This window comes from Mustela erminea, chromosome 9, assembly GCF_009829155.1.
Source record: "Mustela erminea isolate mMusErm1 chromosome 9, mMusErm1.Pri, whole genome shotgun sequence".
In the NCBI taxonomy this organism is placed as follows: Eukaryota; Metazoa; Chordata; class Mammalia; order Carnivora; family Mustelidae; genus Mustela; species Mustela erminea.
The window spans coordinates 29,059,306-29,086,447 of NC_045622.1; the positions used below are offsets into that span (position 1 = coordinate 29,059,306).

Below are 27,142 nucleotides of genomic sequence, written 5' to 3' on the forward strand. Positions count from 1 at the left end.
CATTATTACAAAAAACATTCATAAGTCTTATCCAGCATAAGATAAACAAGCATACTAAAACAAAATTAAAATCACAGCACAGAGGTCAGTCTTTTTGAGATTCACAACAATTTGAGTCCATAGGGAAATATGTTTATTAATTAGCTCATCTGCCAGTCCTGGTAGGTATCAAATAAACTATTTCCTTTCATGAACTGAACTGCAAATTAATTTTTTCATTCCCAGCAATCAGTGTAGTACCCAGCATACATTTCCAGATGAACAGACTTCGTGGTGTCACATTATGAATATTAAAAAAAATAAAAACAAAAACAGGAACAGGTATAATTGTAATAAATTAACATAAAAACCAAAAGCTCCCTATAGGGGGTGTCTTGAATCTGACTGTCTTGGGCGGCTGCCAACCGAAGGCTCTCATTATCAGCTCTCTGGTATGCCTCTGTGGTGGGAGCACCTATCAAATTCACAAGAGCTAGAGTAAATACAAGTGTAGCATATGTAATACATTACTAAGGCTGCCTTATTTAGGACAAAAAGCTACTCATGGAACTAGACTGCACCAGCAATACTTTCCCCATGTTATTCTTGCTTACCCAAGGTAATGATGGCATGTGCTCTAATCACGGAAGGCATGACACAGCTTCTGACTGGGGAGAGTGGCTGAAAGACTGGGGCTTCACTGCCACCTTGAGAAGATGTTGCTATAAGAAAGGAAAAGAGGTCTTACTTATAGTATCTCAGAGGCTAACCGTGCCTTAAGACAGCCATGCAGAAGATAATTTCAAGTGCCTTACGATGATCTGTATCAACAGAAGAAGCTAGAATGGACTGAATCAGAAGGAATGCTCGCTTCTCCACTTGGGCTGGACAAAGCTGGGCTATATCTCCTAAGGTAAAAATGTACTTCACCTGCAAAAAGAATTGGTTTTGCAGTAAAAATAAGGCAAAAGAAAAATTAACTGTAGCTCAAGACATGTCAATTTTTTTATACCCCAAATTAACTATTTTTTTTTCCATAGAAACATATAGCCACTGTAAAAATTCAGTCACTAAAAGGCAAAATCACCCAACCATATATATATATATATATGTATATATATATATATATAACATAATTATATATGTATAATAAATTTTTAATGACTATATAAGTATGTTAAGAACTATTGATATCATCATAATTTACTTCACTACTAGAAAACATGTACACTATTTCTAATCCTTTACTATTATTTGCTTTCCTTCTGAAGAATACCTTTGTACCTTTAAACACTGTTTTACTTCCTTAGAAGTAATCCAGAGTTAAAGGGCATAAAACTGTTTTACATTTTAAAACATATTTCCAAACTGTCTGCTTGACTGGTTTACTATTAAGACTTCTATCAAAAACTTGTAACTTCTGTCTTCCTCACAGCTGCTGTGTTTATGAAGACATTCCACTTGATAATTAATAACACTGCTTTTTTTTCATCCTAAAAATGCAGGGGTGAGGCTAAATAGTAAAATGCAAAAGGTTTTTTTCTTTTTTTTTTTACGATTTACTTACTTATTTTAGAGTAAGTGTGTGTGCAAGCAGGGCGAGGGACAGAGGGAGAGAGAGAATGTTAAGCAGACTTTGCCCAGAGCAGAGCCCAACGTGGGGCTTCATCTCATGACCCTGAGATCACGATCTGAACCAAAATCAAAAGTATGTGTTTTTAAAAAATGCTGAACATAAACATCTTAGTGATTAAAGGAATATTTCAATTCTATTTAAAGAAGAGTGATGTAAACAATATGATACAGGGCAAAACATCTCCATATATATTTTGACTGAAGGGAAGATTTTGATGACATATTTAATAGTTGGAAAAAAATTTAGAGGGAAAAACTCACTGGTCATAATAAGCATTTTTCTTAGTTTGGACAGTGACTGCTCAGACAAATTAGAGGCGTGAGACCCCCTAGAAACCCTGGGACAGGGCCATATTACAAATCAAAGCCCTCTGAACTGAAATGTCTAGATTCCTAATGATATTATTTTTATTACTAAAGTTGTATATTAATACCTCGGCACAAATGGTCTCTTCTCACAAATCTAAACATGGTCTTCAGTTTCTAGGTACAAGTGTGAGGTGGCAAAGAGGAGAGCTCAGAGGAGAGGTGCTCTACTAATTTTCAAATAGATGAGAAAAATGGCCAATTCTGGTGAAATGCTGGCCTCTAATGAAGGGCATCAAAAAGTTTTCTTTCCCAAGTGTCAGATGTTGGCAGTCAGAATTACTACAGCATGTTTTGTTGATGGTCAGCCACTCAAATCAGGAAACTGGCTCCACATATCCTGGCCCACAGAAATTAACTGCACCAACACAATTTCTAAAGCAGCGTGCCATGTCATACAGTTTTGCTGCTCCAAGGTTACTTGTATCTTCAATTTTTAAACACTCCACTGTATTACAGACAAGGCTTCAGAACTGCTCAGCACTAGTCCCTAGTTCTACAGTCTGATACTCAAACAGCTTAGCAGACACATTATAATTTAAATACACACCAAACAAATAAGCCAAAAGAACAAAGAGCATACTCCCTTTATTACTTTCTTACCTTATTATTTCAGTGCATACTGTGTTTTCCCTGTTGGATCAGGTACCTCACAGGCTCTAGCTGGATGAAGCATATCCCAACCAGTTTTTCCCCAGATAATAAATACATGAGAGAAAAATGAAGAGGCCACCAACACAAAAATTTTTCTAAAAAAAAGTAAGTAAGGTCTAGGCTCGGAAAATCCTTTTCTTGCTAATAGGATTAGAAATGCACATTAGAAAGTCATTTTTAGAAAATCCCGCCCAATGTAAAGGAAAGGAATGTCTGAGAAAAGTAATTACTTACAAATAGGTCTTCATCCATATTCCCGGGTCCACTTTGCTTCAGAACTATGTCAGAGAGTGACCGCACACAGGTGGAGAGGATATCCCCACACACCTGTTTCAGTAGTTCCTGTGACAAGTCAAAGGTAATCTCTGAAGGATTCCATATATCTACAAGACTATCCATGAAACAATTTTCTCAGAAGAAACTCTATGGTCTTCAAAGGCATAAACCATGAGAAGTCCTAGCCATCATGCTTTCGAATCTTTGCTCTTTTTAGCAATCTGGCTAGAAGAACTAAGCAGAATTCACAAAGAATAGTATATATAGATAGATAAATAGATAGATGTACACTATATATATATATATATATAGATAGATACATATATAGACATCTATATATTTATCTCATAGGTGTGTATAAACACATATAATACACATACACACACACCTTTCTTTTTCTCTGGGAAGATCTAGTGCCCTGATAAGAAATCTATAATAGCGGTGCTCTTCCATTAATAGAGAAAAACACTGGAAACCTGGGTGGTATACAACCACCCAGTGGTATACAACCACCCAGTGGGTAGTATACAACACTTCCACGCCAGCTGAGAGAGCTCAGTCACATTCTGTAGCTCTTTGACTACATTTTCTCTAGGAGGCCAGTCCCAAAACACCTAAGTTTAGCTAAGAGGCTCCACTCCAAGATTTCCATGTTATTTTCATGTTTATTTATTTGACAGAGAGCAACTGGGGGTTGGGAGTGGACAGAGGGAAAGGAAGAGGGAGGAGCAGACCCTGCACTGAGTGCAGAGCCCAAGCTGGGGCTTGATTCCACAGCCCTGAGATGGTGACCTGAAATGAAATCAAAAGTTGGGATGCTCAACTGACTGAGCCACCCAGCAGCCCCAGAAATGATTATAGTACATGTTGAAATCACCTGTTTCCATGTGCATTTTCCCTGTTATGTTTTGAGTGCCTTAGGAAGGGACTCTGTTTTAACCATCACCCCAGGGCCCAGCAGCACTACCACAAAACAATGCTCAATGTTTACCATACTGTAGCCACTATGACTGTGATCCAAATGTTTTTTAGTTTGACATGGCCTAAAACATTTCAAAATGACGGTCTTTATTACTTTTTATGGAATTACTGTACTTATTTTAATAGATTGCACTGCTTGGGCTATAATGCTGTCCAAGAGAACTTTTGAAATCTGTATGCTCTATCCTGGCAAGAAGACAAAGGTCAGCTTGTGTGAGACCTCAAGGCCTAGAACTGGGCTGGATAGTTGGACTAGAACTTCTGTAATCACAGAATCTGCGAGAGAACTGTTATGCCCATCTAATCCTGGGATTCTCTCCACATAGGGAGAGACTCATGTCAAGTTGTCTAGCTTCTCTCTGAACACATCCAATGACTTAGGATGTATTCTAAGGCAAGTCCCTCCATTTTAGGCAGACCCAGTATGTTTTATCTTTAGTTGGCCAATTATTTGTCTCCTTGCAATTTCCTACTCACTGGTCCAAATCAGTTCTCTGTGATGCCAAATAAATCTAATTTTTTTCATTTTAAGGTCCTTCATATATTTGAACTTAGGGTAGGCAGTGTATCCCACATAATTCTTCTCTTCATCAGCTAAACACCCAGGTCTCTCAGCTGTTCCTTATACAATGTGCTTTGCAATTGCCTCACCGAATTGCTTTCCCACTGATATATTCAATTTTATCAACATTTCTCTAAGGAGTTGCCACTGAAGTTAAATTAGAACACCCCAACTTAGATTTTACCAATATAAAGAAGAGGAAAATCACCCCTCTTACTGTAGACACTGTTTCTATTAATACAGTCCAAAATCTCACAGATTGTTTCTAGTGATAGCCACAAAACACTATAAACCGGTAACAACCTTATAGATAGCAACAATGCCCCAAGACCTATGTCTTTTCATATAGAGTGCTGTTGAGCTTTGGGCAATTTGTTTTTCTCAGTAAAATATAGAATGTTCATTTACAGAGAAAAGAGATGTATGTTTAGGGGACACACCAGATCAAATGAATTTAAAATATCCCAAGATTCTGGAAAATCTCAGGGTACACTGTCTACTACCAAGGAAATAGTTTTGACAAAGCTACAACCATGGTGGTAGTAACCTCTCTTCTAGTTCTGTTTTTAAATGTGAAAATAACTCTGTTTTCCTCACAGACTCTAATAATGATATAACTTACTGTGCTAACAACTGTGGGCCATTAGTGAGCAGCCAGTGGCTTCATAAGGCCCCAATGCCTCCAGTATTATAGATCACTCTTCCTCCAGCCAGTGCTGGTGAAAAAAAAGTTCCAGAGGCCTTAGTTCCAGGCAGGGCTCTGCCATTAATCAATGGTATGCCATCAAGACATCACAGTTTCATAATCTAAGAAATATACATTTCCCCCCACTTTTTCCTACATCACTCTTTCTTCATGAATAGCTTTTTGTTTTGTTTTGACCTGTTTTCTGCTATTCAGATATGCTCCCTACTTAGGTAATGTTCCCCATTTAAAAGTTTTTCTTGGATGAAGAGATAAACAGTTAGAAAAATCAAACAAAGCAAGTATCTCTTTCACCAGATGAGCCAAAAGGTACACTCCAGGAAAACACCAGACACTATTTACATGGAAAGAACAGGGCATTTTTAGTTAAGTACATTTCAACCTGTTTTCAGTCCTAAGGAAAAAAAAGTTATAATATACTTTCTTATTATATCTGTTGCTACAAATAGAAGATGTAACTTATCAAGGAAGGACTTTCTTTAAGGAACTTATATAAGAAAAGGAAGCATAGGAATGTAGCTGAATGAAGCAAAAATATTTTTATTCTGGGAAACTTAAAAATATTCCAGCAGTTATTTAAATTAAATTTTCACTTCTAGAATCATTATTAATAACCTTAGTCCTAAAATTTTTCATTATGATTAGCATTGTCTAGGAGTATATTTGACATATAGAGTGCTGTCATGTCATATAGAGTGCTGTTGAGCTTTGGGCAATTTGTTTTTCTCAGTAAAATATAGAATGTTCATTTACAGAGAAAAGAGATGTATGTTTAGGGGACACACCAGATCAAACGAATTTAAAATATCCCAAGATTCTGGAAAATCTCAGGGTGCATTGTCTACTACCAAGGAAATAGTTTTGACAAAGCTACAACCATGGTGGTAGTAACCTCTCTTCTAGTTCTGTGACAAAAACAGATAACTTACTAGAGAAACTGAATCAAATATTAGAGAAAGGGGCGCCAGGGTGACTCAGTGGGTTAAGCCGCTGCCTTCGGCTCAGGTCATGATCTCAGGGTCCTGGGATCGGGTCCCGCATCGGGCTCTCTGCTCAGCAGGGAGCCTGCTTCCCTATCTCTCTCTCTCTCTCTCTCTGGCTGCCTCTCCATCTACTTGTGATCTCTCTCTGTCAAATAAATAAAATCTTAAAAAAAAAATTTTTTTTTAAATTAAAAATAAAAAATAAAAAAAAGAATTTCCTTGTAGTATCAGCTGCTGGAGACTACCCATTCCTGTAGGTTCTCCAAAGAGAACACAATTCAAACTTCAAAACAGAGTAATATGTCTAAGTACAAATAAATGACAAACATCCAGGAAGAGTTTGTAGCCTACCTGTTCTTCCATAGGTGTCTCTGCAGATGCTCTACAGAGTCTTTGTAAAGTATCAACAGCTGAGCTGATCAACTCTAGAGACCACTGGAATCCATTCAGCTTACACTTGACCACATCTAAAAGGAATGTCAAAACCTTCCAAATTTAACTGCTTAAAACATATATAAAGTGAGAAGCAAAGCCTTTGCAAGATTTTCCAACAGACACTCACCGGTCACCTTGTCCCGGGTACTCTTAGGAAGATGCTTCGCAATATGCCCAATAACACACAGAATATGTCCTAAGGTGTTTGAATTGGGATTCTGTTGACTAGGAAAATGACATAAAGAACATCAATCTAGAGCCAAAATAAGCTCTGCTGCCAACAAAATAGTCTCTGGATTGTTAATACTGGAGGAACGTAGGGTAGCATAGTTTAGGAGTCAAGTTGTAGGAGCATTAAGGCACTTAAATTACCGGGACAAAGGGTAAACTGAAAGCTTAAAACTTATTATGTTCCTGTTTGTTTTTATTCCAGAATATAAAGACAAGATCTATGTATAAGCATAGCTATGAAATAGCCCACTTCCTTTTTTTCTTTTTAAAGATTTATTTTTTAGACAGAGAGAGATACAGTGACAGAGAGAATATAAGCAGGGGGAGTGGGCATGGAGAACAGGCTTCCTGCAGAGCAGGGAGCCTGATGTGGGGCTCGATCCTAGGAACCCGGGATCATGACCAGAGCTGAAGGCAGACAGATGCTTAGCCACCCAGGCACCCCAAAGAGCCCACTTCCTTAAGACATGAGCTCTGTTTACAAGAACCTTCAGCAACTACAGTATAAGCATGCAAACCTGCTGATTTTCTCCCAAGACTCTATTATTTTGGTGTAGTCCAGCTTGGGGGATGAGCAAGCAATCTCGGAGAGCAGCATCCAGGCTGGTGCAGAATGTTCTGTGCCAGTGTAGGATATCACATTGTTTATAAAACTGGATGAGAATTTCTCTTTCTTGGACCAGATATGAAAAGCCTTATTTAAATAGCGGCTGGAAAAAAAGATAGGAATGAACAATTGTAACTGTAAATATACAAAACTGTTCAGAGCAGCCCTCAGTGAAAAGTTACCACCTTCTGTTGCTCCAGGACTCCTCTGGTACATCAAACATCTATGCAGAAGTTCCTGGCTAGTGACATATTTGATACCAAATTCGGTATCTTTAAAAAATATTTTTTTTAAATTTTATTTATTTGACAGAGAGAGAGCAAGAGAGAGAGCAAGAGCCCAAGCAGGCAGAGTAGCAGGTAGAGGGAGAGGGGAAGCAGGCTCCCCGCTGAGCAAGGAGTCTGATGTGGGGCTCGATCCCAGGACCCTTGGGATCATGACTGGAGCTAAAGGCAGTCACTTACCCAACTGAGGCACCCAGGCGCCCCTAAAATTTTTATTAGACAGGATAAGATATATTTATTTCTCCCCTTATAAAGTATTTATCATTTATTTATTTATTTATTTTAAAGATTTTATTTATTTGACAGACAGAAATCACAAGTAGGCAGAGAGGTAGGCAGAGAGAGGAGAGGCAGGCTCCCTGCCGAGCAGAGAGCCCGATGTGGGGCTCGATCCTACGACCCTGGTATCATGACCTGAGCTGAAGGCAGAGGCTTTAACCCACTGAGTCATCCAGGCACCCCTGAAGTATTTATTTTTAAAGCAAAGAATAAAATTTCACAATTCATTTGAGACCCTTCTTATCCTCGTTTCCTCCAAAACTACTATACAAACATAAGAGATGAGTTACCAACAACAAGTACATGAGCTTAGAGGGTTTTAGTGACAATAAACATAGACATTGATTTTTCAATGGAAAGACTGGAGACAAATGACATTCTAGCATTTAAATATGGTGATATTAAACAAGCTAAACTTTGCCATGACCTGCCAATACCACTCAGAAATATATATTTCTAACCCTTTAAAAATAAGACAAAAAATGCTTCTTGTGTATTAAAATGCTGGTGTTATTTTTATATCATTTATCTGACTTCTTCGCATGTACTTCACATGCATGTACTTCACAAGAACATGTGACTGATAAGACGAATGAACTGTTACCTATCTAAGCAAAGAGAAAAATACACTTCTTCCTCCAATTAATACTTCTTAAAATTCTAGGAACACAAACACACTCACACATACTCATATACCAAGACTTTCTCACTAAATGAAAAAAATTCTCAAAGCATGCAGAAGACAACGGAAACAAAATAAACACACCTACACATAATAAGCATATCCATATAAATTAATGGTTTTAATAAATTAGCTACTGTTTATCTATCTATAAACACCTAGAATTTTACTGCAGGTAGCTCATACTTTATATCTGATTACAGTCCAAAAGCAACATACATGCAATCAGCAAGTATTTTAAAATTTATTAAGAATCACACAAAATATTAAGTAATGTCTACTGTAAGAAATGAACAGAATGGGAAAAAAAAATCCTCTGAACCTCCCTGTTTTGAAACCTCAAATTTGACAACTCACACCCCTCCATATCAGCTGAACAGTTCCCCAAAAGCCTCCCTCAATTAGCTTACCCCTGAGTTAGCCCCACTGTTGATCACAAGTCACTCCCCATCAGGTCAGAATGTTGTCAACAGATACTAACCTGGTTCTTTTGTACAATACCACTGACCTCTATCCTAATATCAAAACCAATGGACTATGTTCAGTCCCCATTTTCCATGATCTCTGCCAGACATTGCTGACTACTCTCTCTGCCCTCGTACTCTGGTCTATGGTCTACTTGTTGGATCTCTTTTCTTTTCCCTTCCCTAATCCATTTTCTTCAAAACACTCTAATGGCTGATTTTGAAAAGTTCTATTCTTAGTCCTCTTCTCTTTCTACAACAGAACCTAGATGATCTCATTCATTACCAAAAGGTTTCCACTTAGACATAACAAAACAATGCAAGCACACATCAAGTTAGTTAACATATAGTGTAGTATTGATTTCAGAAATAAAATTTTGTGATTCATCACTCACATAGAATACCCAGTGCTCATTCCAACAAGTGTCCTTCTTAATACCCATCACCCCACCCACATCACCTCCAACAACCCTCAGTTTGTTCTCTATACTTGAGTCTCTTATGGTTTGCTTCCCTCTCTGTTTTCATCTTATTTTATTTTTCCTTTCCTTCCCCTTTCCATATTCATGTTTTGTTTCTTAAATTCCACATGAGTGAAATCATATATTTGTCTTTCTCTGACTTATTTTAACATAATATAGTCTAAATTCCATCCACTTGTTGCAAATGACAAGATTTCATTCTTTTTGATCACAGAGTAATATTCTATTAAATACATACCACCCCCCACATCTTTATCCATTCATAGTTGATGAACATTTGGGCTCTTTCCATAATTTGCCTATTGTTGATACTGCTATAAACACTGTGGTGCATGTGCCCCTTCAAATCAGTATTTTTGTACTATTCGGATAAATATCTCACAGTGCAATTCTGGGTTATAGCATAGCTCTATTTTCAACTTCTTGAGGAATCTCCATACTGTTTTCCAGAGGGGCTGTACCAGCTTGCATTCCCAACAGTGCAAGAGGGTTCCCCTTTCTCCACCACCCTCGCCAACATCTGTTGTTTCCTCACTTGTTAATTTTAGCCATTCTGACAGGTATGAGGTAGTATCTCATTATGATTTTGATTTGTATTTCCCTGATGATGTGTGATGTTGAGCATCTTTTAATGTGTCTGTTAGCCATCTGGATATCGTCTTTGGAAAAGTGTCTATTCATGTCTTCTGCCCATTTCTTAACTGGATTTTTTTTTTTGGGTGTTGAGTTTGATAAGTTGTTTATAGATTTTGGGTACTAACCCTTTACATGACGTGTCATTTGCAAATATCTTCTCCCATTCCATAGGCTGGCTCTCAGTTTTGTCAATTGTTTGAAGTCCTTTGCTCTGCAGACATTTAAATTGGACTTCCATCTCCTGCCCTCCCTCTGTTAAGAAATCTGCCCTGATTCTGCTTGCCATACCTCAGTGAATGGAAATCCCAATGACCAGTTCTTTTGGACAGAATCAGGGAGCCTTCAGGCCTCTATTGCTATTTTTTGTCTGGGAACTCTCACTATTATGGCTGCCTGGTTAATTCTACTTAATCTACCGCTGGGAATAATTCAGCTCTTGCCACCATCGATAGGAAGCCAACCTAAGCTAAAACAAAACAAAACAAAACAAAAAAACCACCAAACTGCTCTATGCCCTTCCTCTTTGAGCCTAAAACTCACTTTCTACCAAAGTTGTGAATTTATTTTGTCTCTTTCCACTAGACTGTGAGCAGCTTAAGAAGAGTGAAAGTGCACTGATTCCTTTCAAATCAAAACTTTACCAATTCTAAACTTCCACTTCTTAAATATACTTCATTCTCTTCACTTCTAATGCCTTCTCCTTGATGCAACCCCTCATCATCTTTAACTTACACTTCAGTGTAAGTTCACTTACATCTTTAACAACACTTCAGTGTTGGCCTGTTTTCTTAGACTCTAGTTTTCTCCTGGTCACCAAGCACAAGTCCCTTTCTGCACTTCTCTGAAACTGAAAGTGGAGCTGAGAAGCCAGCAGGGGGAGCTCTCATGCCTACCACTGGTCATCAATTTCAGACCCAACAGGAAGGGTTAGGACTTACACGCCCAAGAGGAACAAGCTGACTTGACTATTCCAGCCAAGAGGCAGGATTCCTTCTAGCCTGGTGACAGCCCAGCTAATTGAGAGTATGACACAATTCAGCCAGTGAGAAACAATCACTACCTTGAATTCTCACTCACTTTTAACGCTTTCCTTCGAAGCAGCCCCTCCCAAAGTCCCCCTTTCTCTAAACACTAACAGTTCCTCTCCTTTGATCTCCAGACTTGCCTGTGGTTTGTCATAGCTATGCTATTCCTGTATAAACCCATTTTGCTGATAAAATAACTGGGTGTTTTATTTTCAAGGTTAGTATTTCCAAAAATATAAAATCCTGTATTACCCATCCACTTTAAATTCATCAGCAGCCTCCCCCTCCCATTCTGTTTTCTATCTAAAGTCAAACTCCTTGGTATGCTATTTTAAAATTTTGCAGTATGTGGACCCTGCTTAACATCTCCTTTCATTTTATGTAGTCTGACAGGCACCATTTCTCTACCCACAGTGTAATCCTATAGCTCCTAACAGGATGCACTGCTTATGCTTCCATGGCTTTACACTGGCTGTTTCCCCTTCTGCCTCCTTATTAGCCTTCAATATTCAAATTCAAATATCCAATATTCATCTGTTCTGTTAAGTCTCTCCTCTTGAACATGTCCTAATGCTCTAGCTATTTTCTGTTAATAAGAGAACATGCCAAAAGATTTTGTTTACAAATGTTTATAGAACTCTGTTCCTTCTACCAGCCCATACTTTCCTTAATAATCCTTTCTGAAAAACTGATTCCAAAGCTCAGTGGTTCTCACACTTTTTCATCTTTGGGCACTTTTGAGCTAAAAAAATTATGCACCACCTTGAAGAGCTTTGGTTTATGTGGGCTATATCCTGATATGCAGAAGTTAAAACTGAGAAATTTAAAAATACCTATCTATTAATCTAAAAATAACAATAAGCCAATTATAAGTTAACATAAATGCATTGTTTTACAAAAAAAATAATCTTTTTCAAATAGTCTTTCTCAAAATAATCTTTCTCAAAACAAATAATCTTTGTTTTTAAAATAATCTTTCTCAAAACAAATTTGGTGAGAACAGTGTCATTGCTTTTACTTTCTGTAAATCTCTTTATGGTCTGGCTTAAACAGAAGATACGTGGATTATTATAATTGCCTCTGCATTCTATTTGCTTCAAATATTATCATATGGTTCCAGAAAACTCTACTGTACTGTGAAAGAAAAAAAGTGAAAAATGGCACATAACATCTTAATATAATGATCAAAATAGTCTGAGTTCATGAATCCATCACACTTTGAGGACTGCTGCCCTAAATCATTTTCTATAATGGCTATTCCAAAACTTTTTTACACTTAAGACTCTAATTCTATACCCTCCTTCCTAATTTTGGGCAAACAAATTTTTTTTCTTGTGGTAAAATACACATAATAAAATTTATCATTTTAATGATTTTTAGGTGTATATAGTTCAGTGGGGTCACACGGTTGTGCCAATCATCCATCCCCAAACTCTGTTATCACCTCACAGTGAAACTTTGTACCCATTTAACAGTAACTCCCCATTGCTTTCTCCACAGCCCCTGCTAAGCACCATTTTACTGGTGATTTGTCAGAGCTACAGAACAGCATTTTACAATACAAAATCTAGTATGTTTCTACTGTGTGATAATTCCTTCATGACTACATGTAAACAAGTTGGAAGTGTTTCTTACCTGATTAAAAAAAAGTCACTCAAGGTAGGGTAAACATAAGCTAATTGTAAGATTACTACAGGATAGGTAAAATTTAGCAATACAACAGGTGTTAACCCTCACTACAGTATTCACTGCACAGTGTATGCTCAGTAAATGTTATTAAATGGGGAAAAAAATACTGCTGTCATACTAAGTCAACCAATCCAGTAAAATGTCAGGAAAAGTTTAATTTGAAAGAACTAGAAAGTAATCTTTTATAAAAATGAGTATCTGGAAAGGTACTATTAATATATCATGTCCATCAGTACTTTCTATTACATAATAAGACATTAATTTAAACACTCAGAGAAAAGCAAAAGGAGGTAATCAAAAGCTTCACAAAAAACTGTCACTACAAAAATGCTAAGCAATTTGAATTACATACCTCAGTTCCTGGTTTTCTGTACTAAGGAGAGTAAGAAGTGCCCAAGCCAGTACCTGGCTATTGTCTCCAGTATGGAATTTATTGTAATGCTTAATGTTCTGTAATAGGAGCTGGTCAAGGCATTCCAGAGCCTTTTCCTGCACTGTGCTCTCACAGTCCATCACAGCTGGGATGGTCCCTATCAGCCAGGCTTTCTGTATCTGGACACATCCAGGTTGGGCCTTAGGAATTAAACATCATGAAGTCATAAAGAAGTCTGATGTTACCAGAAGTCTAAATACAAATCAGCGAGACTGTGGTCAATATTGAGACAGATTAAAAATAGTCACTCATACAAGTACAAATAAACCATCAAAGTGAAAAAAAAAAAAATCAACATTTGAAATACATGTTAAAACAAAGTTCAATCCCCAATTACTGTATTATCAGTGTGTATTGAAATTTTAAACTTAGGAAGTCATTGCAGTATTATTAGTAAATCAGCACTTTTTGGTAATTCAAGATCAAGAACAAAAGATGAATGCTTATTCCAAAGGAACAATTAGAATAGATGCTGACAGAGGAAGTAAATATATGCATTGCCTGTTGCTTTCTATCATGAAGTAAAGAAATAAAAATGCTTTTAAAATTCTTCAAAAGCTAATTATTTGGCAAAAGCAAATCACATATCAGATTAGTGGATCTGTTCTTTTGGCAATATCATCTAATAGGTTTTAATGTGGAAAACTTAATCTAGGTCTCCGACCTAACAAAATTCATTTTAAAATTCACATTTCTATGGGAGATTTAAGTTAAAGTAAAAAAAAGGGTAATCTCTAGCATTCTCTAGTATTAGTTCATAATTTATATTAATATAAGACATTATTATATGTAATTGAAAGACACCTCTTCCCTTACACTGTATATAGTCCTACAATACACATGGTAGAATTTCCACTAGTCAACTTAATATTTAGCAAAAGGTAATTATTTATGCTCAATTATTTATCACGTAAAAATACACTGTTCCTGGGGTTATGGACACTGGGGAGGGTATGTGCTATGGTGAGTGCTGTGAAGTGTGTAAACCTGGCAATTCACAGACCTGTACCCCTGGGGATAAAAATATATTATATATTTATAAAAAATAAAAAATTTAAAAAAAAATACACTGTTCCTCACCACAAGAAGTTCCGTAAGAGACTGCAAGGCCTGCTTTCGGACAGATACTGCAGGGTCCCGACACTGGTCTTGCAGAAGTGATAGCTCTTCTTTCATACTGGAGATGTCACAGTGTTTCAAAATACTCACTAGTACCTAGAAGGAACATATGTAACAGGGCTGATAACTTACTGGTAGTAAAAAGACACACTGTAGACAAAAATAAGACTTAAGTCTGTGGTACTTAAAACTTCTGAGGTCATAGATCCATCTCTCCGCCCAGTAACATCTTACCTTTTCAGAATCTAATCAAAGCTACGGCCTCTCTCTGGAGAAAATTTGACATACATTTTACATAAACAAGTATTTACAAACAAATTCAGCGGTTACATGCACCCTAACAAAATCCATCCATGGTTCCTAGATTAAGAATCCCTAATCCAAAAAAAAAAAAAAAAGCTAAGGCTATAAATATCTGACTTTTTTTTTTTTAAAGATTTTAATTATTTATTAACAGATTGAGATCACAAGTAGGCAGAGAGGCAGGCAGAGAGAGAGAGAGGAGGAAGCAAGCTCCCTGCTGAGCAGAGAGCCCGATGCAGGGCTAGATCCCACGACCCTGGGATCATGATCTGAGCCGAAGGCGGAGGCTTTGACCCACTAAGCCACCCAGGAGCCCCTAAATATCTGACTCTTAAAAAGCCAACAACCCACCAGGAAACTTAAAAACAGTCAAACCTTTAGATCATCTCTGTAATTTATATATACAACAGTGAACAAATGTTAAGTAAAAAAGAAGTTAAATAATGACTATGGCTGGGGTCTTTACAAAATATTTCCAAGTTTTTAGTGCTAAAAAGAGAGCATATTCAAGGATATCTAGAAAAAACTCACACCTGCAGTGCAGACTTCCTGACATTTGTCTTCTCTTCTCTGATTCTCTTTCTCAGCATTGCCATGACACATCTCACTGTTGAGGAAATGCCAAAAATCATTATGGTCTGAGAAAAACTGTATTTACAGTATCTAACACCTTACTACATAGTACTGAGAAAATATTCTAAAAGATTGACCAATTAGTCAATGTAGAAAAGAAGAAAAGTCAAATAATTAGCTAGTCAAAATAACACAAAGGACAGAACAGTATAATTTTTGAAGGGCATAAATTCTGGAATATGAAAAACTCAGTTTTTAATCCTGGCTCTTATGTTTAAAATGCTGAATTATTTAGCTTTTCCATTTTGTTTAGCTATAAAAAAGGAATCTCTAAATCACAATTTTTTTTTAAAGAATAAATAATATATAACAGCAGCTTTAAAACTTTTTGATCACAAGCTTCTTTACACTATTAATTCTCTGAAGACTCCTAAGGGCTTTTTTGGTAAAAATCTCTAGTAAAAAGATTTAATAGTTCATTTTAAAATAGGAAAATGTATCACTATAAATGGTACATTTTTAAAGGAAAACTAATTCTATTTCCCCCTCAAAAATATTAGTGACAATGGCATTGTTTTACAACTTTGCAAACTCTTTAATACCAGGCTAAATAAAAAAGAAAAAGTTCTCATCTCTGCTTCAAAATCAGAATGCTTTACAGTACAGAGTCTTGGTGTTATTATGAGAACGATATTAACTTCAACGACCTGCTGAAGGAGGCTAAGGGATTCCCAACTACACTCTGTGAGCTGCTGATGTACAAGAAAATATATTACGAAATGAAACAGAGAATGGAAAACAATAGAAAAAAATCAAGGAAATCAAAAGTAGGTTCCTTGAAAAAGATAAAATTAACAAAGTTTTAGCTAGAAAAAAAGAAAGAAGACTTAAACTCTTAAAATCAGGAAAGAAGGAGGAAACATCATTACTATCATTACAGAAATAAAAAGGACTTGCAAAGAAATACTATAAACAATTTTATGTTACAATTTACAATTTTATGTAATCTGGATGAAATGGACAAATTTCTACAAAGATAAAAACTATGGAAACTGACCCAATATAACAATAACAAGTAATCAAAAACCTTCCCACAAAAAACCAAAAAAAAAAAACCAAAACCTCAAATAAAACAAAACAAAAACTTTCCCACACATGCACAAAATCCCAGGACCAGAGGACTTCAGTGGAGAATTCCATGAAATGTTAAAGCAAAAATGAAAACCAATTCTTCATAAACTCTTTTAAAGAAGAAAACACTTCCTGCTACATTCTAGTAAGCAGTATTACCCTGAGAGTAAAACCAGATAAAAATATCCCAAGAAAACAACAGACCAAAATCCCTTCTGAATACATACACAAAATTTTCAACAAAATATCAGCAAATCAAATCTAGCAAGATACAAAATGGATTATATACCATGCTTGGGATTTACCCCAGGAATGAAATGTAATCAATCAATGTAACTAATATACCTTTATATAATATAATATAACATAATATATAATTATACATAAATTATATATAATTATATATTTCATTACATATATAGTATATAATTATATATATGATTATATATATAAATATAATATATAATATAATAAAGGAGAAAGACCACATGATTATCTCCACAGATAAGGAAAACATGTGCAAAATCCAACACCCCTTCATAATAAAAACACTCAATAAACTCAGAAGAGAAGGAAACTTCATCACACTGATAAAAGTCATCCTGAAAAAACTCAAAGCTAACATCACACTCAATAGTGAAAGACTGAAAACTAAGTACAGAAGAAAGACAAGGCAGTCTGCTCTCCCCACTTCTTTTCCACATTGTACTAGGGGTTCTCGCCAGGGAAAGCAGGCAAGGAAAAGATGGAAAAGACAGAAAAGGCATCCAGATGGAAAAGAAAGAAAAAAAACTCTCTCTGTTCAGAGATGGCATGAGCTTATACAGATATTTCTAAGGAATACACACACACACACACACACACACACACACACACAGAACACACACACAGAATTAACAAATTTAGCAAGGTTGCAGGACACAACGTCAAACCATCAAATAGCAGTTGTAAAAACTAGCAATGGACATTTAGAATATGAAACTAAGGAAATACCGGAATTTATTATAGCATCAAAAAGAATAATGTATTTAGGAATCAACTTAAACAGCAAGAGTTGTACACTGAAAACTGAAAAAATATCACTGAAACAAATTAAAGATCTAAATAAATAGAAAGGCATCCCATGTTCATGAACTGAAGGGCTCAATATTATTAAAATGGCTTTTCTCCCTAAAGTCATCTATAGATCAATCCTTACCAAAATTCAAGCTGGCTTTTTTTTTTCTTTTCCCCAGAAATTGACAGATGATCATAAAATTCATATGGAAATATAAGAGACACAGAATAGGGGCACCTGGGTGGCTCAGTTGGTTAAGCAACTGCCTTTGGCTCAGGTCATAATCCTGGAGTCCCAGAATCAAGTCCCACATCGGGCTCCTTGCCTGGCAGGGAGTCTGTTTCTCCCTCTGACCTCTCCTCTCTCATGCTTTCTTTCTTTCTCTTTCTCTCTCTCAAATCAATTAAAAAACCTTTAAAAAGAGAGAGAAAATATTTATCTAGAAAAACAAGAGCAAGGATGCCGAAGCTATACTTCCTGATTTCAAAATTCCTATAAAGCACCAGTAATTAACAGTGTGGTACTGCCATAAAGAGAGACAACGGAATGTCAGTGGAACAGAAATGAAAGTACAGAATAAGCCCATGTGTCTATGGTCAGTTGATTTTTGACAAGGGTGCCAAGAGCATTCAAAGGAGACGAAAGTCTTTTAAACAAACAGTGCTGTGTCAAACTAGTTATCTGCATGCAAAAATTGGACACCTACCTCAAACCATATGCAAGAATTAACTAAAATTGGTTGCAGACCAAAACATAAGAGGTAAAATTACATAACTCTGAGAGGAAAACATAAAAGCAAATCTTCATAAAAAATTAGGCAGTGGTTTCTTAGCTGTGATACCAAAAGCACAAGGAAAAAAAAGAAAAAGTGGACAGCTAGAATTTATCAAGGCTACAATGTTTTATGCTTCAATGAGCACCATCAAGAAGCTGAGAAACTAAACCCCAGAATGAGAAAAGAAATATTTGCAAATCATATATCTGGTAAGGAATTTGGATCCTGAATACATAAAAAGCTCTTTTGATTCAAAAATAAAGACAAATAACCCATTTTAAAAAATGGGCAAAGAAGCTGAATAGACATTTCTCCAAAGAAGACATATAAATGGCCAATAAACACAAGAATATTTGCTTAACACTGTTAGTCATTAGGGAAATATAGATCAAAACTACAGTGAGTAGATATCAATTCACATCCACTAGGATGGCTACAATAAAAATAGATATGACAAGTGTTGGTAAGGATGTGGAAAAATTAAAATTATTACACATGCTAGTGTGTAAATGTAAAAACAGTATGGTCACTCTGGAAAAAGCCTGGCAGTTCTTCAAAATGTTAAACATAGAGATACCACATGACCCAGCAGTTCCACTCCTAGGTATTCACTCCAAAAGGAGTGAATATATTTACATACAAAACTTGCACAAGAATGTTCATAGCAGCATCATTTGTAATAGCCCCAAGATGGAAATGACCCAAAAGCCCATCAACTGATAAGTGAACACACAAAACGTAGTCTTATCCACACAATGGACGATTTTGAAGCTGTAAAAAGTAATGAAATATTGACATGAATATGGATGAAAATATTATGCTAAGTGAAAGAAGCCATCCACAAAAGAACACATATTGTATGCTTGTACCTATGTGGAATAGGTAGAATAGGCAAATATAGAAATAGGCAAATCTGTAGAGACAGAAAGCAAATCAGTGGTTGGCAGAGACTGGGGGAAGGTGAGAATGGGGAGGAACTGCTAATGAGAATGGGGTTTCTTTTTTGGCAAAGGAAATATTCTGAAAATCGATCAGTTTTGTAAAAACAGTAAAAACCACTAAATCATACACTTTATTATTTTTTTAAAAAAGATTTTACTTATTTATTTGACAGAGAGAGACACAGCAAGAGAGGGAACAGAAGCAGGGGGAGTGGGAGAGGGAGAAGTAGGCTTCCTGCCAAGCAGGGAGCATGATGCAGGGCTTGATCCCAGGACCCTGGGATCACGACCTCAGCCAATGTCATATGCTTAACGACTGAGCCACCCAGGTGCTCCAAATCATACACTTTAAATGGTGAATTTTTATGGTATGTGAATTACATCTCAAAAAAAAAAAAAAAAGGATCCCCCTCTGCCTTTGCCAAGAAAACACTTAGCACTCACCTTGTTAAGACTGGAGTCAACACAGACATTCAACACTTTTGGAGAATAAATTTTTTATAATATTTTAGGAAATCAGTTTATATACATATTGAGTTTTTGCTCTGAATTTGAGTAACACATCCTAATATCTAGTCATATAAATCAAATTCCATGCTGATCTTTCAGGCTAAAATAATAAGTAATTAACTTCATGGCACTTCACATAGACCTCAGCACTTACCTGACAACATAACTCTTTTATATATATAAACATGTAGGTAAAATTTGTATACATATTTATTATTCCTACTGCTCCTCAACACATGGAACTATGTTTTATTAAAGTCTGTATCTACAATCCCGAGCACAGATTACAAGGGGTCAGATAATGTTAATGGAACAAATTAATAAATCTAATTATATAATTAATTCTCTACACATATATTCTCTCACTTATCTATCTTGAAAAATCACTTCTCTAAACTTCTTTTCACAGACTTTGACAATGGCCCTCTGTAAAAGACAGGGAGGGTGTTAGACTCAGAAAGTTACAGATTAAGGTGCTGGGTTAGCGTCCATGTCTTAGGCAGCTATTTAGTACCAGAATTAGTACAAGAATTCAGAACACCTCTCATTTCTAAATAGTGTTCCCCATTATTTCATGCTATGTCATCTTACAGATGAAAAAGGCACCCAGAGAAGGAAAGTGACTTTTTTAAGATCACAATGGGTAGACAGACACAGAATCTGGGAGTAGGGTCCAGATCTATCTACTTACTAGTCTAGATTTGTTTTTTCCCTTCCTAAATCACATTAGCACTTAAGCCAACCCAGATTACTCTGGGTTCAGCAACTCAATGAAAGTGATCAGGCATCACTTGTATTCAGAATCCTCTGCTGGAGGCCATAGGAGAGAGGACTCCACAACCATCCCATACAGTATGTATGGTTTATCTTACTCATCAAGAGAAATTATAATCTAAATTCTGAATTTACTTTTTCAACGTGAGCTTCAATTCACAGTTCCCCATCATTTATTAAAAGTGAATTCTGGGATGCCTGATCAGAGTCAAGATGAAATGGTGAAAAAAGTAATGAAGAATTAAAAGTAGGAACAAGATTGGGTACTTGGGTACAAAGGTATTCTTCATCTTTTCCTTTTTTTTTTTTAAAATGATGATTTTTCTCCAAACACAAATTTATTAAATTTATTATGTGCGGCACTTTTTCTAGCAGCTGGTCCCTTTTTAGGTCAGCAATCCCAAGAGTTCACAATGACTGCCTTTAATAAGGAAATAAAGTATTCGCTAATATTCTCTTATGTGTTACAGAAATACTGAGATTCAGGACATAGTCAGTGGAATGTAGCTTTTCTTTACCTTAAGATGAAAGTATAGTGCGAAGATATCAGAGATACAATAAAATAGAAATTATTCCACTTTTAAAAAGAAGGATGTTCCAATTGTTAAGGGTGAATTAATCAGAAAAAAAAAAAATCCAAGGTTTTTAGATTCTACTTACAGTTGTCTGAAATCCAATAGTTATTACTCATCTGATAGTAATAAAATCTGACATACCCCCAGATCCATCTGTTTCACCACTGTTGTCTATATTGGTCACCCCTGAGCCTCCAGAAGGGTTAAGTGTTTGCCTCTGACAGGAAAAAGCTTAAAAATAATTAAAAAAAAGATAAGTCATTAAGATAAAAATTTGTTATACCTCTTAGTAATAATAAGCATGGCATCATACACATTTAGATTACTACATCATTATTGAAATGAATTTCAATTTCCTTGATGAATAAAGTTCATTAAAAAGGTAAATATGGAAATAGAAAAAAGCATGTCAAATACCCAGCAAGTCCTTTAAACAAAAGACAATTATTCAATATTGGAAAATATATTCACCCATTACCTGATGAATTTCTTGGTAAGATACCAGGACGGCTCTCTATTCTTGAAATTGCAGCACCTAAAAATAAGCAGATTGAAAAAGAGGGAAAATGTCATAGTAGCATCAGCACCAAGTAAATATTCAAAGAATCACCAAAATCAAGATAATTAGGCCTATACACAAAACATATTCTAAACTGCTGACAATAATGTTCTCTTTGGTATGCATTTGAAATGGCTGGATATTAGGCCCAATATAGCCAATACCCAACAATGCAAAGTAGTGGTACAGGCAGCCAATAATCTCACCTCTAAAACATGAATATCTAAAATACTCTAAAAGGCCTTTCAAATTTGTCAGGCTTGTCTAACAGGTGTACCTTGTTTTATCCCACTTTGTTTTACTGCGCTTCATAGATACTGCAGTTTTAACAAATTGAGAATTTGTTAAATCAATTGAGAATTTGCAAATCTATGGGTGCCATTTTTCTAACAGTATTTGCTTGCTTTGTGTCTGCCAGGTTTTGGTTATTTTCAAAATACTTCAAACTTCTTCATATTGATGGTGATCTATGAGCAGTGATCTTTGATGTTACTATTATAATTGTTTTGGGATACTATGAACCATACCCATATAACATAGCAAACCTAATAAATGATATATGTGTTCTGACTGCAGATGTGCAAACATGAAGAGAAGCAGAATTAGAAGCAAAGCCTGGAAATATGACTGAATTGCTGCAATCTCATGACAAAACTTGAACAAATGAAGAGTAGCTTCTTACAGGTGAGCAAAGACAGTGGTTTCCTAGGATGGAATCTACTTGTGGTAAAGAAGCTGTGAGTGTTGGGAATGAACTCCAATTTTGGAAGAAAGTGTCACCTACTACAGAGAAATCATTTGTGAAAAGAAGAGTCGATTGATGTGGCAAACTTCATCACTGTTTTACTTTAAGAAGCTGCCAGAGCCACCCCATCCTTTAGCAACCACCACACTGATTGGTCAGCAGCCATCAACACTGAGGCAAGACACTCCACTGGCAGAAAGACTGCAACTTGCTGAAAGCTCACATGATACTTAACATTATTAGCAAAAAGTATTTTTTAATTATAGTAAGTACTTTTTTTAGACATAATGCTATCGCCAACTAACTGACAACAGTGTATTGTAAACATAACTTTTATATGTACTGGGAAACCAAGAAATTCATTTGACTTATTTTATTGCAGTATCTGCTTTACTGTGGTGTTCTGGAACCAAACTCATAAAATCTGCAAGGTATGTCTATATTTAAAAAGTTATTGAGGGCGCCTGGGTGGCTCAGTGGGTTAAGCCGCTGCCTTCGGCTCAGGTCATGATCTCAGGGTCCTGGGATCGAGTCCCGCTTCGGGCTCTCTGCTCAGCAGGGAGCCTGCTTCCCTCTCTCTCTCTCTATGCCTGCCTCTCTGACTACTTGTGATTTCTCTCTGTCAAATAAATAAATAAAATCTTAAAAAAAAAAACAACAACACTGCTTTAAAAAAAAAAAAGTTATTGAACAAAAAAATGTACTAAAATTGGTTTATGAGGGCAAAAGTATATCATACTGTATCAATTACTTTTGCAACAGCAAAGAATGATTTTCTTTACAGTCCAATTTCTTGAAAAGCACAAGACAGGTTCCATGTCCCAATGGTTACCACACTTACTGTTACTCAGAAGTTCCAGTATGCTCTCCGATGCAGTGGTAACAGATACCTCCAGGCAATGTGCAAAACTGGATAGTGCCTTGCTGCGGACAGTCGGTGACTTGTCTACACAACGGTCAAATATAATTTCCTGTACCAAGAACTTATGCTTTAAGATCTTCTGATGCTCCATTGAGAGAGTGTTATCTACCGCTCTTTCAGGCAGTTCCAATAGAGCTAAGACAACATCTAGAGTAAAAACCCTGTGTGGGATCTGATAAAGCAAAATCATAAGAATCTCCATCAGACAGGAATAAAAAACAAAGTATCCCTTGTGTATTCAGATCTGTCTGTCAGGAGGTTGCAAGAGCCAGGAATCAAGATTTTATGCATATCTCCTACCTTGGAACTTCGTGAATATCTGTAAAGCCAGGCAATGAATGTAGCATATTCCCTACTGGGAAGTTTGCTGAGCAGCTGGACCAAGGACTGGGCCGCATAGGTCCGATACTCTGATTTATCAGTCACCTGAAATATAAGCATTGAGAGGCTGTCCAGCCCATATCTACCTATAGGACAACTGAAATACATGTTGTGATAGAAGCAGAAAATTAGTGAATGAAACTATTCAGTGAATCTTTAAATGTTATAAAAATTACTAGCAAATTTTAGGTTCCAGACCCCTTTGAAAACTAATCTATAAGCCCTTCCCTCAGAAAGTCAAACTTAGCACAAAATTTCGGAAAGTTTATGGAACCCCCCTAGAATCTACTGCATTCAAATTAGGAATCATTTGTCCAAACTGCTATAGAAACTGAAAAGATAATCATAAAAATCTGAACATTAACCAGATATTTGATGATATTAAGGAATTATTGTATATTTTCTTTGGTGTGTTAGTATTTATTGGTTATGTTTTTAGGGTTCTTATCCTCTAGAGATACATATGAAATATTTAAGCATCAATGGATATGGTGGAATTTGCTTAAAAAAAGAAAAACCCAATGTTTACATGTGTTGACGAAATTATACATTATAGGGGTATAAGTGACACAAAATTGTTGAAAGTAGGTGCTTATCACCATATTCTATTTATTCATATGTTTGAAATTTTCCAAAATAAAAAGGATCCCCCCCAAAAAAGAACACTGTCAATGGGAACATGTAGTGAAAATATTAAACAAAACTACTTTCCATAATGAATAATAGATTCATTCACAAGAACAAATATACACACAAGCATACACATTTACCTTCACATCTAGTATATATTTTTATCATCATCTTTATCATTCTTACTATTACTATTAAAGCAAATTGTACCTTGGCACAGATGTGCTGGAGTAAGATGCGAAGGATTGGGAATACATTTTCCTTTAGTTCATCCACAAGTGAACTATTTAAAAAAGAAACCACACCCACTGTTTACAATACACCAACTACAAAGAATAGTAATTTTTCAATTCTGTTCTCAAACACCATGACTTCTATGTTTTAAAAGTCCTGAATATTAAAAACTATTTACCCCATATTGTAAGCATTGCTTCAGTGAAGAGAGTAAAATAGTTTCACAGCAGCAGATCATTCACTATGTTCTATATGTGTTTTTAGAGAGCTGCTGCCAAGCAGACAGCTACAGTCAGGGAAGAGCAAATGCGCAAACTTTGTATGACTTTTTGGCTATGTACTAAATTTCATATTGAGACTCTAAAATACATCTTTTTTGGGGTAAATAATAATAAATAAGACATGGCACCACCTTGTGGTAGCTGAGTGAAATGCAACATTTCAACAGCTTTGTTAATAATACGTCTCCAAACTTTAATCCAAAATTATTATTGTGTGTGGTTTTTTTTTAAGTTTACTTACTTATTTTAGTAACCTCTACCCCCAATGTGGACTCAACCCCATGCCCCCAAGATGAAGAGTCACACACTCTTTCAATTGAGCCAGCCAGGTGCCCCAGATTATCATAGTAATGCCCAGATTTGATCCATCTTTAGTGTTTATCTGTACCATTATGTGGATACTACAGCAATTGGAGACATCATGAACTGTTATGGAAGAACCAAAACGGGTGTTTCCACTTAAAGCATCTTAGCTATTTAATGTTTTAAGACCCCCACAAGAGATACTTGCTCAATGATCAGATGACAGCCTATATATATCTGGATTCTACCATCCACACCCCACATCTCCAACTACACTATATTCCATGTATACCTGCAGGCATGTACACACTCTCATATACTTACCACTTCATTCCACCACCTCCACAGTGCATGCCAAAAATTCAATAAAGGAGGGAAAGAAAAGCCAATGACATAGCAATATGTCTTCCCCAGTAAAGATGAGAAATGGAACTTTTTAGGGGAAGCTATGTGATTCATGAAGGGAAAATTGGTCTATCAATTATTGTTAAAGAAGTAAAAATTAACTTAATTCTTCCCTTTAGGAAGTATGGTTGCAGAGGGAAAAGGATAGAAAAGAGAGAAGAAACATGGAAAAAGTGGCAAGGAACAAAAAGAAAGAGACTAAGAGAAGACAGAAATACAAAAAGGAAAAGAAGAGGCAGACTCGTAAGAGAGGCAAACACTGAGCCAAATGATAAAACAGATGAGAAGCAAACTGTCATTCCTCAGAGCCTGACTTTATAGGCTCGTGGGAATCAGGCTGGAGGCCAGTGCTAGTCCATGAATTACAGACTCTGTATCCCTTAGCAATGACCCTGTGCAGAGGCTACCAACAATGAACTCCGGGCCATGTGAACCAGAAGAGCTCGGAAGTGCTTTACTTTGACCCCCAAAACCATAACAGGCCAGAAATCTGTTAGTTCCCATAGGTGTTAGAAATCTTGGCTAGTACAGGGCCCAGGAGGTTTAAGAGAGAGTGATAAAGAGAGTGAAAATCTACGCGTGTATGCCTCACCTGATGAACTGGACCGCCTGCTTTCTACCGTTGATAACTGATGTTGTAATACTAAGGGGAGCACGATGGGCTCCTTCACCTGCTTCTAACATTAATATCACATTCAGCATTTGATGGAAAACACAACCTATAACCTGGAAGAGAAGAAAATTTTATTTAAGGATTGATAAAGAATCTAAGGGCCTCAAAGAGAGTGATGCAGACCACAGTAAACCACTTCTTTTTCTTTTCTTTTTAAGAATTTATTTTTTTGAGAGAGAGAGAGCACACTTGCACAAGTTGGGGGGTGGGGATCAGAGGAAGAGAGAGAAGCAGGCTCCTCATTGAGACAGGAGCCTGATACAGGGCGCAATCTCGGGACCCTTGGGTCGACCTGAGCTGAAAGCAGACGCTTAACCAACTAAGCCACCCAGGTGCCCTAGAGTAAACCATTTCAAGCTGTGTGAAGATAAGCTGGGTTGACAGAGTTTTTGGATGAACACCAGAAACGTGTTTCTTGGACAATTACCAAGTACTCAATAAACACATGATGGAAACAATGTGAAAACACTGCTTACAGGTAGTGATAGGAATGCCATCTAGTTTTTCTCCCTACCCTTTCAAACTATAGCCCTGAAATTAGGGTAAATAGAGGATTAATTGTCACTTCTAAATGGCAAAAAAATGCTACTGCTAATCCCTTATACAACAAGGGAAGAATGGTATTTTACACTTATGTTTTACCTGAAGTTTACAACATGCCTTCCAATGTTTAACACCTCATATAACTTATTCGATTTAACCATTCATTCACCCTGTAAATAAAACATGTGCAGAAAACCACATATATGGCAGGTATTGTGTTAAGCACATTCATATATATTACTAGATTTAATCTCAAACCTCACAACTGCATAAGTGAGGCATTTCCTATATATATATATATATATATATATATATATAT

At 36.3% G+C, this 27,142-nt stretch overlaps 1 protein-coding gene across 2 annotated transcripts in view; it reads right to left on the bottom strand.

The window, feature by feature from the left end:
• Positions 1-27,142, bottom strand: part of NCAPD3 (non-SMC condensin II complex subunit D3) — a 68,773-nt gene that overhangs the window by 21,919 nt on the left and 19,712 nt on the right. Inside the window, exons 8-22 of one of the 2 annotated variants that reach the window (XM_032360485.1) lie at positions 26,200-26,333; positions 24,595-24,667; positions 23,674-23,799; positions 23,293-23,545; positions 21,626-21,682; positions 21,289-21,378; positions 15,345-15,418; positions 14,470-14,604; positions 13,309-13,529; positions 7,327-7,518; positions 6,705-6,802; positions 6,494-6,609; positions 2,869-2,976; positions 795-909; positions 594-701 (exon numbers count right to left, since the gene is read on the bottom strand). In XM_032360485.1, the coding sequence (XP_032216376.1) occupies positions 594-701; positions 795-909; positions 2,869-2,976; positions 6,494-6,609; positions 6,705-6,802; positions 7,327-7,518; positions 13,309-13,529; positions 14,470-14,604; positions 15,345-15,418; positions 21,289-21,378; positions 21,626-21,682; positions 23,293-23,545; positions 23,674-23,799; positions 24,595-24,667; positions 26,200-26,333 (1,900 nt within the window). The remainder of the gene's footprint in view (positions 1-593; positions 702-794; positions 910-2,868; positions 2,977-6,493; positions 6,610-6,704; positions 6,803-7,326; positions 7,519-13,308; positions 13,530-14,469; positions 14,605-15,344; positions 15,419-21,288; positions 21,379-21,625; positions 21,683-23,292; positions 23,546-23,673; positions 23,800-24,594; positions 24,668-26,199; positions 26,334-27,142) is intronic. The other variant, XM_032360486.1, reaches the window with a different exon arrangement.